This window comes from Mytilus trossulus, chromosome 2 (assembly GCF_036588685.1).
Source record: "Mytilus trossulus isolate FHL-02 chromosome 2, PNRI_Mtr1.1.1.hap1, whole genome shotgun sequence".
Taxonomy (NCBI): domain Eukaryota; kingdom Metazoa; phylum Mollusca; class Bivalvia; order Mytilida; family Mytilidae; genus Mytilus; species Mytilus trossulus.
In genome coordinates this window covers 15,462,590-15,479,592 of record NC_086374.1, presented here as the reverse complement: position 1 = coordinate 15,479,592, position 17,003 = coordinate 15,462,590, and the positions used below count along the sequence as shown (strand labels likewise).

The 17,003-nt window shown below is 31.8% G+C and overlaps 1 protein-coding gene across 5 annotated transcripts; it reads right to left on the bottom strand.

The window, feature by feature from the left end:
- Window positions 1-325: 325 nt before the first annotated feature.
- LOC134706583 (uncharacterized) lies at window positions 326-12,998 on the bottom strand. Of its 5 annotated transcripts, none has more exons than XM_063565638.1 (8): window positions 12,846-12,998; window positions 12,570-12,693; window positions 11,491-11,642; window positions 9,167-10,376; window positions 8,589-8,723; window positions 5,939-6,037; window positions 5,426-5,517; window positions 326-2,677 (listed from the first exon to the last, which is right to left on the bottom strand). In XM_063565638.1, exons 2-8 carry the CDS (start codon window positions 12,688-12,690, stop codon window positions 2,393-2,395), a joined length of 2,094 nt encoding a protein of 697 aa, XP_063421708.1. In that variant the 5' UTR covers window positions 12,691-12,693; window positions 12,846-12,998; the 3' UTR covers window positions 326-2,392. The 5 variants fall into 5 exon arrangements, with proteins under 5 accessions (XP_063421708.1, XP_063421709.1, XP_063421710.1 ...); XM_063565639.1 differs by having other exon boundaries at window positions 12,889-12,993; XM_063565640.1 differs by having other exon boundaries at window positions 12,570-12,717; window positions 12,895-12,993.
- Between the last annotated feature and the right edge of the window lie 4,005 nt (window positions 12,999-17,003).

Sequence of the window (17,003 nt, the reverse complement as noted above, 5' to 3'; positions counted from 1 at the left end):
AAAAAGATAAACTCTTACATTAATTACGGTTTCTGGACGATTCAAAGTCTTAAATACCCATGTATCTTGCTTCTGGTCGAGAACATTAATCTTATATACCCGATTAATATACATGTATGTATTGTGTTTAATTTCTGGCTTATGATTTAGTACATTGGTCTCAAATACCTGTGTAATAAATGTATAGTCTTGCTAGAATTTCAGGGAAGCAATTAAGTTTGTAAAATAAGTTTATTACCCAAAAACTTTCACATGAAACATGTTATATAACTGGATATTGTTCTGTATGCTTGCACAATCTTGGCATATAATACTTGTCCTCTCCTTATTGGGTTTCAATAGTTTATTGGGCTTGTCATGGAGTTAAATATTTTTATTTAATGTTTCCGGTGGAGTTACCTTTCTGAATATTGCTAATCACTTACTTAAATTGACCAGATTGAAATATGATTTTTATTTGGGTAAAAGTGACTAAAAAAATTTTTTTGTGAAGAATAAAAATGGCTGATAAAGATTCTCTGTTAGCTACTAGAAAACTGCATTACACTTTTTAATGAAGGGTAATACATAATTTTACAACACAAACAATCATAGAAAACATAATAATAGCCATGTATACACATAGAAAGGTAAAAGTATCGCACCATCCAGATGTTCCCTCTCTCTCAAATCAAAGTATTATAACAAAAAATAGTATTCCTGGCTTCAAAACTATACAAATAAGACCATTTAATTATAGATAAGACCATTGTCATAATTGACATAAAAGGTTGAAGAAAAATATCGAATTTTATCAACTTCATCTATTACAAACAAGATGTAAAGGTTCAATAAATTTATTATTTTTTTTTGGAACGGAATTGTTCCGATGGTGACAAAAACGTACCAAAAACCATCTCCGAGTGAAACTACTGTTCCTACATCTTAACGAATTAACCGTCTTTTAATTTCATGGTTAAAACTTTGAAATCAATGGTGTTATGGTCTTGCTGCAAAACTTGAGCTTATTTTAAAATGGCGGTACACTCTCAAGTACCATGATGGACGACTAATTATATCCCGATTTACTCAATCGATGATTTATCTCAAAGTGTGCACCATGAATGGCAAATTTACTTCAACAACAATTTAAACAATTCAACCATGCAATTAGAATATGGTTCTCATCTATGATTTCTTGTGTACGCTGGTAGCACTCCCTGTTAAACATTGTTGTAGTTATTACCACAACTGACACACATTATTGCGTACCGAAAAAGTCATTATTCTATTGAAATTTTCTACTAAGTGGTATTGTTCATTTTTAATATCCAAAACATCCTATTGTTTGACAAAAAAGTACTTAATTTTATTTGCTATTTTTCGTCAATTCTTTTTATCTATTTATACTTGTCGATAGCTCAATTGCATGATTTATATACTTTCGGGGCAAGAAATATTATATTTTAAAATACTTTGGCTTGTGAGAAAAGTAAGGGTTGTTCAATACTTTTTTCAATTTGAGGTTTATGAAGAAAAAAAGTTATATAAAACAGATATAATGATATGGTACGCTAATAAAAGTAATATGTTCCTTCAAATGTAATAAAATGAAGGAATATGTTTTATGTATTTGGAAGGCTAAGTTTTAATGTAAAACATGTGTATATAGACATTCTTTCAAAAGAAAATCATTTAGTCTATTGAAATCTTCAGAGACGTTCTTCTATCAGGCTTTTATTTTCCAGTACTGTAATTCTCCAATCTTTTCCGGATGTAATGCCTTGCCATAACACTTTCCTTAGAAAATTGACAAACGCATAACGCAAGTAATGAAAGAAAAAGTAAACAAAAATGGAATAATGATAGAATATACAGATTCTGAAAGAAAAATAATAATACACCAATTCATTTAACAATTATAATAGGTAATGTTAAAACAACATATTTGTATAAAGGTCATAACTGATGAGCTTCGACAAAACAAATCCGAAAGTTAATAAGTAGGTAAATTTCAAATTATCCATATAAAACCAGCGCTGCATATTGCAGCATGAATGCATTGTATTTCAATTTCAATAGGATTTTCAATATCTCATTATGTTTTTATGTTTATGTTTAATTTCACATAATCTTGACAAATCCACGAAAAAAAGTATTTGGATGCAAAAAATATTCTATATTTTTGGATTTGAATTTAAGAAATGTTACTTTAAATGAATTCTATGATAACGGAAAATATCATTTAAACGAGAACATGTCAGTTTGAAGTGAATGTATCAATGTTAATTCAAACCTCATTGTTCAATATAAAACAAAAACATACAATTTGAAACGTTGTGTTAACTCTACAAATAAGAAATTTACAAAAATATTGGAACAAACTGTCTATAAAAAAACCCAGAAAAACTATTTATTTTTGTATCTTCATCTTTTTCATAGCCTTTTTCTCTTTTTCTTTTTCTGCGACTGTTGGTGCAACTCTAGCTGTGTTTCTGTTGTCCTCTTTAGACTTTCCATTGCTCTTGGCAGGCACGTATTCATTTGATTCTTGAACTGCGGCAATTTCCCCTGGAAAGTCTTCTTCATTCCCGTCTCCCTGCCTTCCTTGTCGTTTATCTGTATCAAGTTCGTGAACTCGATGATTTGCATCACCACTTTTTCTGACGAGCCAGTAAGTTATGATATCCGTTTTTCCCTAGAAAAAGTTAAATTTATATTGAATGAATTTACAAATTTAGCGATAAAAAAATGATATGTAGAATATAATTTCGTTCATTTATTGATGAATTCAATTTTTTTTTTCATGCCAATAAATAGTTAATCTGTAATTAAATCACATTCTCCAATTAAACACATAGGAGGAATAACCCACAATGAATTGGAATACACATATGTATGTGCCTGTCCCAAGTCAGGGGCCTGTAATTCAGCGGTTGTCGTTTGTTTATGTGTTACAAATTTGTTTTTCGTTCATTTGTTTTTACATAAATAAGGCCGTTAGTTTTCTTGTTTGAATTGTTTTACATTGTCTTATCGGGGCCTTTGATAGCTGACTATGCGATATGGACTTTGCTCATTGTTGAAGGCCGTATGGTGACCTATAGTTGTTAATGTTTGTGTCATTTGGGTCTTTTGTGGATAGTTGTCTCATTGGTAATCATACCACATCTTCTTTTTTTCACATATTACTTTCAATCTATCTAACTTTAGAGAATACGTTTAAACATATGTTTGTAGTTTGGTTTCAGTCTTAGTGACATATATTTCCTTTCTAGTTAATAATATGGTAAATATATCCCAATAAATATTTAAATACATGTTTAAGCCCTAAGCGAGATAAATGCGATATATATAATGCAGTTGTTGTCTGCTCTTTGGTCGAGTTCTTGTTTCTTTGACACATTCCTCGTTTCCATTCTCAATTTTATTATAGAAGCAATATAATCATAAGAGTTGTTTTTGTATGGAGTGTTTGAAAAACATAACATACGCCAGTCACTTCTGCATTCATTTGATATGATATAATTATGTGTTTTAAGTATCGATATGTCTGTTCTCACATAAAAAAAATTAATCCCACCATTTTTTTTTTGTTGGAACTAAATTTAGCCATCTTGAACATGCTTTGTTTCATGTTCATTGATTATATGATGCGGTTAATAACCTGGTCTTCAAGCTGTTCGATTAAAAATCTCTCTAAAGTTATTATAATCTTAGTTCTTCATTATCCGTCAGATATATTGTAATGCGGTATATTTAATCAGCGATGTCCTGTCACAAATGGATTCTCTAAAATATCAATATCTCCTTTAAAATTTCATTTTATATTATATTTACAATTTTGCAATATTATCTAAACTTTTGATTTGTCTAGGCTTTATACTACTATTTCTCATATCAAAGGGAAATATAAACCTCAACGACTCATTGAATAGTTTCTACAAAAATTGAAAACGTAAATACGAATAATTTCCGTCTATGAGATTAGGAAAATCTGACTTTTTGAAGACCAATAATGCTTCCAACTACAAATACACTAAAGATGATATTGTTAAAACGCTGGATTTTTTTTAACGACAAAAATGTGTTGAGTTTGGTGGATTGGTCTTTCAGCAGACAGTTTGTTTTTATTTCACCGCCAGGTATGATCGTATGTCACTCAATAACCCATTTTAGTGTTTACATCTTACATATCCCGTATGTCTTTTCCTTTTCCTTGCTATTCACACAGATTGACGATTTTAAACCATTGTCTATGACAAATGTGATTATTAATTTTTTCTAATTGTCAACTACCCATATCTGAGCAGGAACTTGCCCTCTGTTCTATCATTTTTCGTATTTCGTTTTCACCATTGTTATGTTCCTTTCACAAAATAGTATCTAACAGAAACATGAGGAAGAACGACTAAAACCAAAAAATATTTTATGGATACCATCCCGATTTCGTTGACCTATCCGATGTGTTTGTGTTTCTATTCATCAAGGACATGTATTCACTGTCAAAGATCTTTAGATACTTAGATACTTGTATAGCCGTCTATTATTTAATTTACCGATTATGTTTTGTTTCCGATTTTGACTGAGTCTGAATGCGCATGGCGGTTGAAAAATCAATGTAAAAACGTTCCCCCTATCACCCAAATCGTTCAATTTTCAGATCGTGCTGACCATAATCCCTTCTTGTTAGAATTACCACATTTGAACATAGGTAAACTATTGTCGTCTTAAATTACTTGATATTCAAAAGGTAAATTAAATGGACAGTATTTTAAGTGATTAAGGTGGCCTCAAATTTCAACTTCATCTGACGAAAGATTTTTGACACTTTTTAAACACTTAAGTGTCTATTTTAGTTGATTCAATAAGTATATGTAAAATATGTTAACTGATTTACTCATTAAAAACGACCCGATTCTAGCTTAAATATGAAAAATCTATCAAATATGCCAAAAATTGTCACTTTTTATATGGTTTTTGTCAAAAATGGAAATGGCCGCATCCCTGTTCAACCTCAACCTTTATATATGTTATGTATTATCATCATATACAACTTAAATTTCAATATTAAGAATAAACACGAATGCGGCCATTTTCATTTAAGACGGAAACCGTCAAAAATGTAACTAAAATGCTAAAATTGTGAAGATTTCAGTAATTTAGCATGATTTAATGATGCTTGTACCCGATATATGTGCATTGTTTTGTCAAAAGCAGCCCATATTTGTTTAGCAGAAGCATTCTACTGTCCAATAAACTACTTAAAGTATACATTTTCATAATTTTATTAAAAACTGCTATATTTTGGGTCCAAAATTGGGTCTTACTGAACCTACTCCTTTAGTTGATTAAAATTATGGTTTGAAGCTGTCTTAAAGATACGCAAACGATGTACAACAATTGATTACTAGGAAACGACGTTATTATTTATTTATATATTTACCTGCTGAGTTACTTCTCCTTTCTTTTCAATTTTAAATTCTCTGTATTTACTGAGGATCGTGTTTGTTGTGTTACTGATATGTATCTTGTTAGCTACAAGGGGAAAAAATCAAAAAAAAGGAATAAATAAAACAATATTATTAAATCTAAATTCGGAGAATTCTACCACAAATTTGGAAATCTATGCGTATATATTAAAAATACCTGTTTAGGAAAATCGTAATTCTGTGTTTCAATCACTGCGATAATAGTCTAATATGAGCGGGTAAATCGTGTAGGACGAAAGATACCAAAGGGACAGTCGAACTAAAAACTTCACAATCAATAGAAATCTCAACAATGATGTGACGTCAAGTTCTGGAACGGTTATTTGTAAGAACAAAAATAAAGCATTACAATGCACGTGACAGTTGGTAGAACAAATAGGAATAATAACGTGTGCTATTGGCATAAATAAAAAAAATAAAGCACTACAATAGACGTGACAGTTGGTAGAACAAATAGGAATAATTACGTGTGCTATTGGCTTTGATTCTTGTTGCCAAGTTGATAGTCTCCCCAAATAAACAGTATTTGGGTACTTTGAATCCTATAATTCCAGCCATACATGGACCTGAAAAGATGAAATATAATTTGTAGGAATGATAGCTGTAAAATATACCTTATGTGATATGGAGACTGTACTGAATACGGATTCACATCAGTGCCGACATAAATGAGTTAAAGAGTTGATGATGAACCACTAGATCGATGCCACAGCTAGTGGAGTTCTTATTATTCCCCAAGGGTATCAGCCCATTAATCAGCACATTTGTGATGACATGAATTATCATTGGAATGGTCATGATTATGAATAAACTTTGAATTTTTGAAATACTAAGGCTTTTTTTACTCAGGAATCGATTACTTAAGCTACATTTTGGCAAATTTTTTAGAAATTTTTGGTCATCAATGCTCTTTATATTTCGCACTTTATTTGGCCTTTAACATATTTTGATTCGAGTGTCACTGGTGAGTCTTTTGTAGACGAAACGCGCGCCTGACGCAAATATAAAATTTCAATTCTGGTATCTATGATGAGTTTATTTAGTATTTTGATAAATGGTTTTATGTTATATAAACATAATTAAAAAGCTTATAAGTTACTGTTAAGAATTTCAGTTCTATTCTTAATTAACATCTGTTCATGTTTTTCACTTGACTTGGAGTTCAATTACTTTTTTTTTTTAAATATTCAGCATAAAAAAGACTTTGTGTGAGGATATATGCAAAACTCCTAAAAATTCTCCAAAGATAACAGACTTATATATATCGAACTATTATACTTTACGAAGTTGAAAACATGGACACCAATATTATTCAAAAGAGGTTATAACTTTTTGAGGACTAACCAAATATCAAAAAGTAAACGGATAACATCTGTTATATTCCTGACTTCGTACTGATTTTATAGCAGCTAAACCTCTCACTTGATTGACAATCGCATAAAATTCCATTATAATGACAACAACGTGTGAAAATAATTGAGCGCAAACTTAGTCTGGACAATTTTGAAGTAAGTGCAGAAGATAAATATGATGAACGGAGCACGACTAACTATATCGATTAAAAGGTGTGACAAGCAAAATAAATTAATTTGTGTCCTTCATACTGATTTAAATCAGCTTAGAACTAATCATTCGGTCATACCTTCACAAACGCTAGACATTATATTTTACAATTGTAAGCGTGTGGGTGTAATCTATGGAAAACACGTAGACAAATTTCCCGAAAATCTACAGGATCGGTTTAACATGAGATATCAAATCTATTCAGAGCAACGTTCATTGTTAATTTAAGTTCAAATATTTCACTGAAAGATAAAGGGAACATATTTCCGGTGATTTTTGTCTGAATGGGTTCGAGTCAGAAGATTATTGAAACTGAAAATTTGGACATTGAAGAAACTGAATAATACACTTGCAAACATTGTTTTCTATTCTCTTACATATATCAATGACAATGTAAATGTGACATAACATGAAATGTTCCATTGGAATTTTGTTTTGATTAAGAATACTAGGCCTTTTTATTTAAATAACAAAACATAACATTTGCCGAACCCCAACAAAACTGCAATTATCAATCATAATGAGGCATTTATAATGTTGTCACAATATTTAAAAATGTTTTAGCTATAATGTTCTTGAAAACAGGTAAACGTTTTGAAACTGTGAATAAAATTGAGAATGGAAATGGGGAATGTGTCAAAGAGACAACAACCCGACCATAGAAAAAACAACAGCTGAAGGTCATCAACAGGTCTTCGATGTATCGGGAAATTTATGTTTACAAGAATTTTAAGGTTGTGTAAAAATAACCTACGTGTGAAATAAATTGAAAAATGAAATTTGCCTGACTTCCTTATTTACAGTATGTGAATAATAATTATAAGTGTTAATTAAGATATATCAGTTTGAAGAAATCTTAGCATTGTAACTATGGAAACATAACAAATACAGCGTATACAATACTGGAATCTATGATAAGTAAATCTAATAAAATGAAACTGTTAACCATGCATGCAGATGGCCATTTTGGTGACGTCATAGTTACCTGAAATTCAATATGTAAGGTCCTTGGGTTTTCAAATGTTGTTGAACTATGCCTTCAACAATAGGAGTGAAACAAAAGAATAACATGAGCACCATATGGATTGAAATGTATTTCAAAGCGAATTTCTACCTTTTTTAAATTTGTTGGAGCCTTGAAAAAAGTATATAACATGCACTTTATCCCCAAAATAAATGTTAGTATGGCGTTCATTATCACTGAACTAGTATATATTTGTTTAGAGGCCAGCTGAAGGACGCCTCCGGGTGCGGGAATTTCTCGCTACATTGAAGACCTGTTGGTGACCTTCTGCTGTTGTTTTTTTTCTATGGTTGAGTTGTTGTATCTTTGACACATTTCCCATTTCCATTTTCAATTTTATGTTAGATAGAATTCAAATCAGAAAACAGAGATGGAAGTCTATCATTAGTGTATAATGGTTTTCAGAACGAATACAGTGAACACTTTTAAAACTTTTGATAACAGCAAATGGTATCATAAATAATATTTTTACAATTTTGATCCTGTAATAGTATTGTGACGATTTAAATATGTGTTGGTACAAAAGTTACCTGTGTGTATTCCAATCCTCAGTTTTATAGTTCTATGCCCATTACAGAATTTCATCTCCGTCACTGTATTAAGCATTTTCAAGGAAAAATTTGCTATTTCAGTTGCATGACGATCTGAACTTCTATGTGGCAGTCCTGAAAATAAAATTAAAAAAAGTATTATGGTTGTTGGATTGTTTATATTAATGTCTCAATAGTGAATTACTGTAAATACGTTAAAGGTTCAAGGTTTGGAAACTAAGTGTCATGGTGCTTTATATTTAATATGTTTTGCTATGAAAAATATGAAGCTACATGCTTTAGTAGCTGTAATAGTGAGGATGTAAACCAGTTGTTTTTTTCGACTGCCAATGAAAAATACATTCCAGATCAAAGGATGTTTTGACATATACTATTTGCAGCTATTAAACATATCATTATTACCAGTTTTACAGCAAGCATTATTTGTTCAATTTGTTGTTATGCTATTAATGATTAAAAACCTTGATTAACACATATTCCTTTGAATTTGTCTTTAAAGTTGCCAATGTCTGTCACTATTTCTCGGATATAGTAGTTATAATATAAGACATATATACCTGATGCAACCATGAAGCTGTCATTAATCGTTTCTACTTTGAACGCGTCGAATTCTTCCAAAATGTTGTCAACAGTATTATGTAAGGATCCAAGCAATATTATCAATTCTTTGGGTGTGAGTTCGACCGTAATATGACCAAAACCATACACATCAGCAAAACACACGGTTACTGACTTAAAGTATTCGGCTTCCACTTTCTTTTGCTTTTTCAAGCGATTAGCAATTTGCCTTGGTACCATTTGGTATAGCAAACCATCCTTCCGAGCCTTTTCACTAGCTAACTCATTAGTCTTATCAACAAGCGTCAATGCATAAATCTGAATACTACTAGTCAGACTTTCAGTTGCCAAAATGACCAAGGGACACATCAGGATAACCACAACAAGTAGAATGGCGTATACGGCTAGGTCAATGGTCAAATCTTCGATGGCTACATCTAAGATTTTAATTACTTTCTGAGCCATCTGTGTTTGGATGTCAAGTAAAGTATCCATATAAATGGTCATATTATCAAACCAGTATCTTGATTTGGCAATATCAATTGTTGAAGTATTTTCCACGTTTTGAATTTCAGTTCTGAAACTTTCGATGATTGATGTGATGTTAGTACCGTTGTTTTGTTCTCGCAGTCCGACGTTGTATATTTGTCTTACGAATTCAGAGTACATTCCAGCTGTTTTCATATGTGCACGAAAACTGTGAAGTCTTTTATTGTACGTTTCAAAGTACGAATGAGACTCAAAACCTCCTCTTGAATAGAACATGGTACCTAACGCCCGCTCTACACCAACGTTTTCTTTAGCACTTGCCAGCTTCTGATAAGCAACAAGTATCTTCCATACTAAAGAAAATTTGGATTCTGTGATCGTATTGTATAACCAATAAATTGTTGTGTCGATAATACGCGAATAGAAATCAATTTCGTCTTGAATCGAAAATTGGTCGCGACTTAGAATCTGTCGATGTGCTGCCAGGTAATCTCTAAAATTTGCCTTTGATAAAAACATGGCACCGTTAGCTTTGTCCAAATCACCGGGCCAGTATGACAATCGATCAATTGTTCGATCAGTATTGATGTATTCTGCCAAAAGAAAAGTTCTAGTTTCTGGTCCAAGTTCACTAAGGTATAATACACTCATGTCACGTTCTACTTGGAGTCGATGTACCAATTGTCCCACGTCAATACTGTAGTAGACTGAGGATCGTTGCTAAGAAAAGTAAGACTTATATTATCATTTCTGCAAATAATATCGTCGATATATTTAATATTGCTAATATGATTTAAAAAGTATCATCACAGGAACATACATCGGATTTATTCTCAGTTTTTGTTTCAAGCAAATTTAGGGGACATTAAACAATCCAATTGATATCTAAAGAAGTTAAACACTGACATTGTATGCAATTACATCGAAAGAGAGGTAGATTTTGAAAATTGTATTCTGAAAGGGACGATGAGAAACAATATTAGTATTCATTTCTAACTTTACATATTCTATATAAATATTAATTAGTTAATAGATAAACAGCAAACATTATAATCTTGACATAATAACTTGCTTCTAATGGAATGGGTTTGATAAATGATGAAAACAAGACTTTGCCTTTCCATATAGAAATGAAACGATGTGGTTGATTGCCAATGTGACAACTAAATAATTTAACTTAAGTGGAGGCCAACAATTAAAGGTATCTGTAAGGCCTTCAACAAGTAGAAAACCCAATACCGCATAGCTGACTATAATAGGTCCTGGCATGACAAAAATATGAAACAAATCACTAGAGAAAACTAACGGCCTAATTTATAACAATTAACGAAAAACAAATGTTACGGATATGAACCGACGACAACCACTAAACTACAGGCTACTGGCTTGGGATAGGCACATAATGGATGTGTCTAGGTTATACATGCTTGTTAGCGCTTGCGCCTCCCCAAAAACCTTAGACGTTTGTATAATCGCAAAACATGACAGCAAGCTATAACAATCAGTTGAAAAGGCCTAGGCTGAACTCATCAGATCGATACAAAGCCGAAAACATCCAGCAAAAACATAGCTCGGACGTGGCAGAGTATTTATACATCCCTAACAACAAAAAAGACACAAAGTGGAGGCTAGAGTTTCCATGTATATTTCAAATAACTAAACCTTTGAGATAATTTAAAAAAAGTATTATAAATATGTTTTTGCGGTCTCGAAATAACTTTTGATCAAGGCGAAGGCAGTATTCAATTAGATTTTGTCACCATCATTGTTTGAAGTGTTGCCTTTTAATTCTATTTTCTCGGTTGAAAAGTAAGACTTGGGGAATAAAACTTACCTTGTCATTTTCTGCTCTACTGTTCAGTATATCTGCTAAAGTATATACAGTATAACCCCATAAACCTATGATAGGTATTACAGTCAGACATAACATTTTAAACAGTTGTAACTTTTTGCCGGTTTTTGACAAGGGTTCATCTCTACAAATGCCTACAATTGATAAAAAAAAATAGTTCATGCAAGTATGTAAAAATATTGTAATCGATGTGTTTCAACGTGACATATTTGATTTAAACATTCATGCAACCACTATTTGAATTTAAAACTGAATAAGAATGATGTATAAGAAATAAAATCATTTACGCTGATCATAGAGTTTTTTCGTCGATATTAGAAAAAATAGTATTTTACAGTTTTCGTTAATTTCAAGTGTGCATAATCCTGAAATATATATATAAAAAAAACAAGCTATATAAAGTGTTCAAAAATGTATTGAGTTCAGCCATTTCAATTTATATTTTATAATGTGTCTTTCTATGTTGTGATGTTACATGATTGTTTCAGATCGGAGTGAAGTTTGGTATCTATCCAAAAGTGTAAACCCGCTGTAATAAGTCAGAAATCTGATGTTCAGTAGTTGTCGTTTGTTGATGTGGTTCATAAGTGTTTCTCGTTTTTTTTATATAAATTAGACAGTTGGTTTTCCTGTTTGGATGGTTTTACACTAGTCTTTTGTGGGGACCTTTATAGCTTGCTGTTGGGTGTGAGCCAATGTTCCGTGTTGAAGACCGTACTTTGACCTTTAATGGTTTACTTTTTTAAATTGTGACTTGGATGGAGAGTTGTGGCACTCATACAACATCAATTTATATATTCTGTAAATGTTCCGGACCATATGAGTATTTGGACCATACGCGTATGGTCCGACCGTACGCGTATGGTCGGGGTAATTAACACTCTGTTACAGTTAATAACCAAACTAGTATTATACTCATATGGTCCGACCATACGCGTACGGTCGGACCATACGCGTATGGTCGGACCATATGAGTATACGCATATGGTCATGACCATACGCGTATGGTCCAAATACTCATATGGTCCGGAACATATACATTATCTTTGTTTATGCATTACCTCTACCAAATAATGGTGGCTGAACAACATCGAGAATTTCTGTTTCCGAATGATCACTGACCACTGATCCACCACAGTTGACTTGGCCATTCTCCTCCTCCAAAACTTTCTCTTCTGACATGATCTTGGAATATATTATAAATTATCCCTAAACATAATTACTACATGTATATTTAAAAATACAGAGAAATGTTTCGCACTACATATTTACTGAAAATATAGAATAGTTAGTTATCAGTATATAATTATTCAAATAGTATTCCGGCTAAAAGTTACCTTTTGAATTCAGTATATTCAGATATTACCAAAATATAAAAACCTTTACATCATGTAATGAATCTCCTAATATTTGTAAATTTGTAAATGTATCCCAAATCCAATCTAAATTTTATCCAGTAGCTATTTTCCTGACATACAAGGTATGATCTGCGCATATACAAAATGGCCGTTTATTCACACTTATTTCTAACAAAACTTTCCTAAGACGGCAAGGTGTTAATTATAATTATTGCCTATAAAGCAACCCTCCTGGACGTGAAACACAAAGCAATGTTTCTTCCGATACGTTTGTCTATTTTTTTCAATGACGAACATAAAAGTGTTTGGATAAAGTCAAGGCAGACATTTTAAATTTCAATGAATGTAATTTGTTTGACTGAAAATATTAATATAAATTCACGGAATTCGTTACAATGAATAACCTGGAACTAAAAATCTACAAAATGAGTTCATGGGTACACCACTGCTACACTTCAACTTCCGAAATAAACTAAAAATGAAGTCATATGTAAATAGGATTGCATGTGTATATGTCTTAATCGATTTCGGAAACTATAGCAACGTGGATTTTGTAATAAATATCATTAAAAATAATTTTGAATTATAAGCATAATAGTGCGGTGACTGAAGGTAGATTTTTTTGAATTTAATCTCCCCACCGAACACACACCTATATAATATATCATTGGAAAGAGGAAATCGTGTACTATAATAATATGCCTGTCGTCAGGACTTAGTATGGTCACAATTTTTTAAAATTGAGGTCAAAGGTCATATGTGAAAATCTGTGAAAATTTGGGAGGGTTTCAATTTTGATTTTTTTTTATATTTCTAAACTCTACATAAATACAAACTATACTGGTTTGACTCTATTAATGTTTGTTATTGTACATAAACCTTAATCATTAAGATTTATTTTATCAAAAAAATCCTAAAACGACGTTTTATAAACAAAACTTCAGAATTTAAGTTTTCAACCTATAAAATGTTTAGAGCACCTTAACCTTTTGAAAAATTTCAATTTCAGGTAGAAATTAAGTGTCATGCAGGACAATACATTAAAATTATTTTTTAAACTATCATATTGGGTGAGGTATCAAATCAAAGCAATAGAACACTACAGTCAAATATGAGCTCAAATTGAATTGCGGATACTTCAGGTTTTATTATAGACTATTCGTTGCTTTTGGGTTTTTTTCACAATTATTACTGCTTCCATATAGTATTATCTGTTGTTGCGTATTTTACTCCATTCTTTTTCCATTGATTTCTTAAGGTTTTTTTCATATTTTGGTTCTGAAAATTTTATCACTGATCAATTATATGAAACACTATATGCTTAAAATATTATGGGATAATTTTTATTACTACTATGAAGAATAAACTAAAGTTTGTGTCTGAATTTGCAATCAAAATTACCTCAATTTTCAACAGTCTAAATTTCGCAAATTTTATAGATTATAAGAAAATAAAATACTAAAAAAATATTTTGATATATGAAAATAGCTTCAGGGAAAAACTATTTCAGTTAAATGCAAGCAAACATACACAATTTTTCATTTTGAAAAAGGGGGGTTGAAACTCTCCAATATACTACTAGTCATTAAAACGACTTTTTAGAAAAATGTGACGGTACGAAATTCTGACGACAGGGCAAAAACTAAAGAAGACATATATGTCTTTAAGTTAAGACCATTTTTAGCCGTGTGTTATATGGGGAGATTAAACTCGCGATCTAGACGACTTTTTACACTTCTGTCACCGCACTATAACTTAAACATAATGTTATAATCACTAAGTGGACGATTTTTCACAGGAAAATTATATTTATTTTAAACCATAATCAGTTGTAGTGTTAAATTATTGTTTTGGCTTTTTCTAGTGGCCTATTGAATGAAGTTGAGAATGGAAATGAGGAATGTGTCAAAGAGACAACAACCCGACGAATGAGTAGAAAACAGCCGAAGGCCACAATTGGATCTTCAATACAGGCGAGAAAATCACGCACTTGGAGGCGTTCGTCACAGAGAATGCCCCTAAACAAAAATGTGTACTAGATCAGTGATAATGAACATCATACTGAACTCTAAATGTATAAGTGAACTAAAATTTAAAAAAAATCCTACAAGTCTAACAAAGGCCAGAACGACTGTGTGCCTTAAGTATTGCAAAGTTATTCGTCCTGTGCTAGGCAAACAATAATCAATCACCTTATCTTTCAAGCTGAAAAAGGATATTTTGTTCAATGTTCGGTATTACATGTATCATTGTGTGAGATGTCCAACATTATCCACATTTTCAAACAGATGTATTCGATATTTATTTTTAAACACTCTAGTTTTTTCCGCTCAAACTAAGACAGAATTGCTTTCATTTCACGCAACTGGTGTTTCATTGAGGTTGATTTACAGTTTATCAAAAATTATAAACCCTTCACTGTTAGGTACGTTGATGAAATGTTTTTACCTAAATGGGGTACAGAACAACTAAGGGAGACAACTCTTTGAAATTTAGCTTAAAAGCTAAAACATTTTAATCACATACTATAATTTAAAGAAATCGAGCTTCTGAATGATCTTTGCTGTTTATTCAATGAAAATATTCTTGTAAATTGTGCGCTGTACACTTTTTTTCAAATTTCATATTTTTCTTCAACAGGTCAAAAGAGGTAAATAAATGTAAAACAATCATGGAATTAAAGAAGCCAAATCTATTTCAGCCAAAGTGCTTGGTACCCCCTTAAGAGAGTGTAGTAATGTACCTGCCTGAACTACTAGTAGTTATATACTAGAAACCCTTTAAATGTATAATGTAACACGTAAGTTATTTGAACGTTTTAGTAAATGAAAAACAACTCTGATGAAACTAAGTGCTAAAATAGTTATCAAAAGTACCAGGATTACAATTTTATACGCCAGACGCGCGTTTCGTCTACATAAGACTCATCAGTGACGCTCATATCAAAATAGTTAAAAAGCCAAATAAATACAAAGTTAAAGAGAATTGAGGACCAAAAATTCCAAAAAGTTGTGCCAAATACGGCTAAGGTAATCTACTCCTGGCGTAAGAAAATCCGTAGTTTTTCGAAAAATTCTAAGTTTTGTAAACAGAAAATCTATAAAAATGACCATATAATTGATATTCATGCCAACACCGAAGTGCTGACTACTGGGCTGGTGATACCCTCGGGGACGAAACTTCCACCAGCAGTGGCATCGACCCAGTGGTGTAAATAGTTATCAAAAGTACCAGGATTACAATTTTTTACGCAAGACGCGCGTTTCGTCTACATAAGACTCATCAGTGACGCTCATATCATAATAGTTAAAAAACCAAATAAATACAAAGTTGAAGAGCATTGAGGACCCAAAATTCCAAAAAGTTGTGCCAAAAACGGCTAAGGTAATCTACTCCTGGGGTAAGAAAATCCTTAGTTTTTCGAAAAATTCTAAGTTTTGTAAATAGAAAATTAATAAAACTAGAGGCTCTAAAGAGCCTGTGTCGCTCACCTTGGTCTATGTTAATATTAAACATTGTACACAGATGGATTCATGACAAAATTGTGTTTTGGTGATGGTGATGTGTTTGTAGATCTTACTTTACTAAACATTTTTGCTGCTTACAATTATCTCTATCTATAACAGTAGTTTCTGTGGAAAATGTTAGTGAAAATCTACAAATTTTGTGAAAATTATTAAAAATTGACTTTGAAGGGCAATAACTCCTGAGGGGGGTCAATTGACTATTTTGGTCATGTTGACTTATTTTTAGTTCTTACTTTGCTGTACATTATTGCTGTTTACAGTTTATCCCTATCTATAATAATATTCAAGATAAAAACAAAAAAAACAGCAAAATTTCCTCAAAATTACCATTTAGGGGCAGCAACCTAACAACCGATGATCCAATTCATCTGAAAATTCCAGGGCAGATAGAGCTTGACCTGATCAACAATTTTACTTCGTGTCAGATTTACTCTTAATGCTTTGGTTTTTGAGTTATAAGCCAAAAACTGCATTTTACCCCTATGTTCTATTTTTAGACGTGGCGGCCATCTTGGTTGGTTGGCTGGGTCATCGGACACAATTTTTAAACTAGATACCCCAATGATGATTGTGGCCAAGTTTCAATTAATTTGGCCGCGTAGTTTCAGAG

Bases quoted from the DNA above. Each gene is read 5' to 3' on its own strand.
- LOC134706583 (XM_063565638.1), bottom strand. From the start codon at position 12,690: ATGTCAGAAGAGAAAGTTTTGGAGGAGGAGAATGGCCAAGTCAACTGT. The intron at 6,038-8,588 runs GTAACTTTTGTA...TCATCTTTTCAG, and splicing joins GAGGATTGGAATACACACAG to GTCCATGTATGGCTGGAATT. The intron at 5,518-5,938 runs GTAATTATTCCT...TTCCCCTTGTAG, and splicing joins AATCAAAGCCAATAGCACAC to CTAACAAGATACATATCAGT.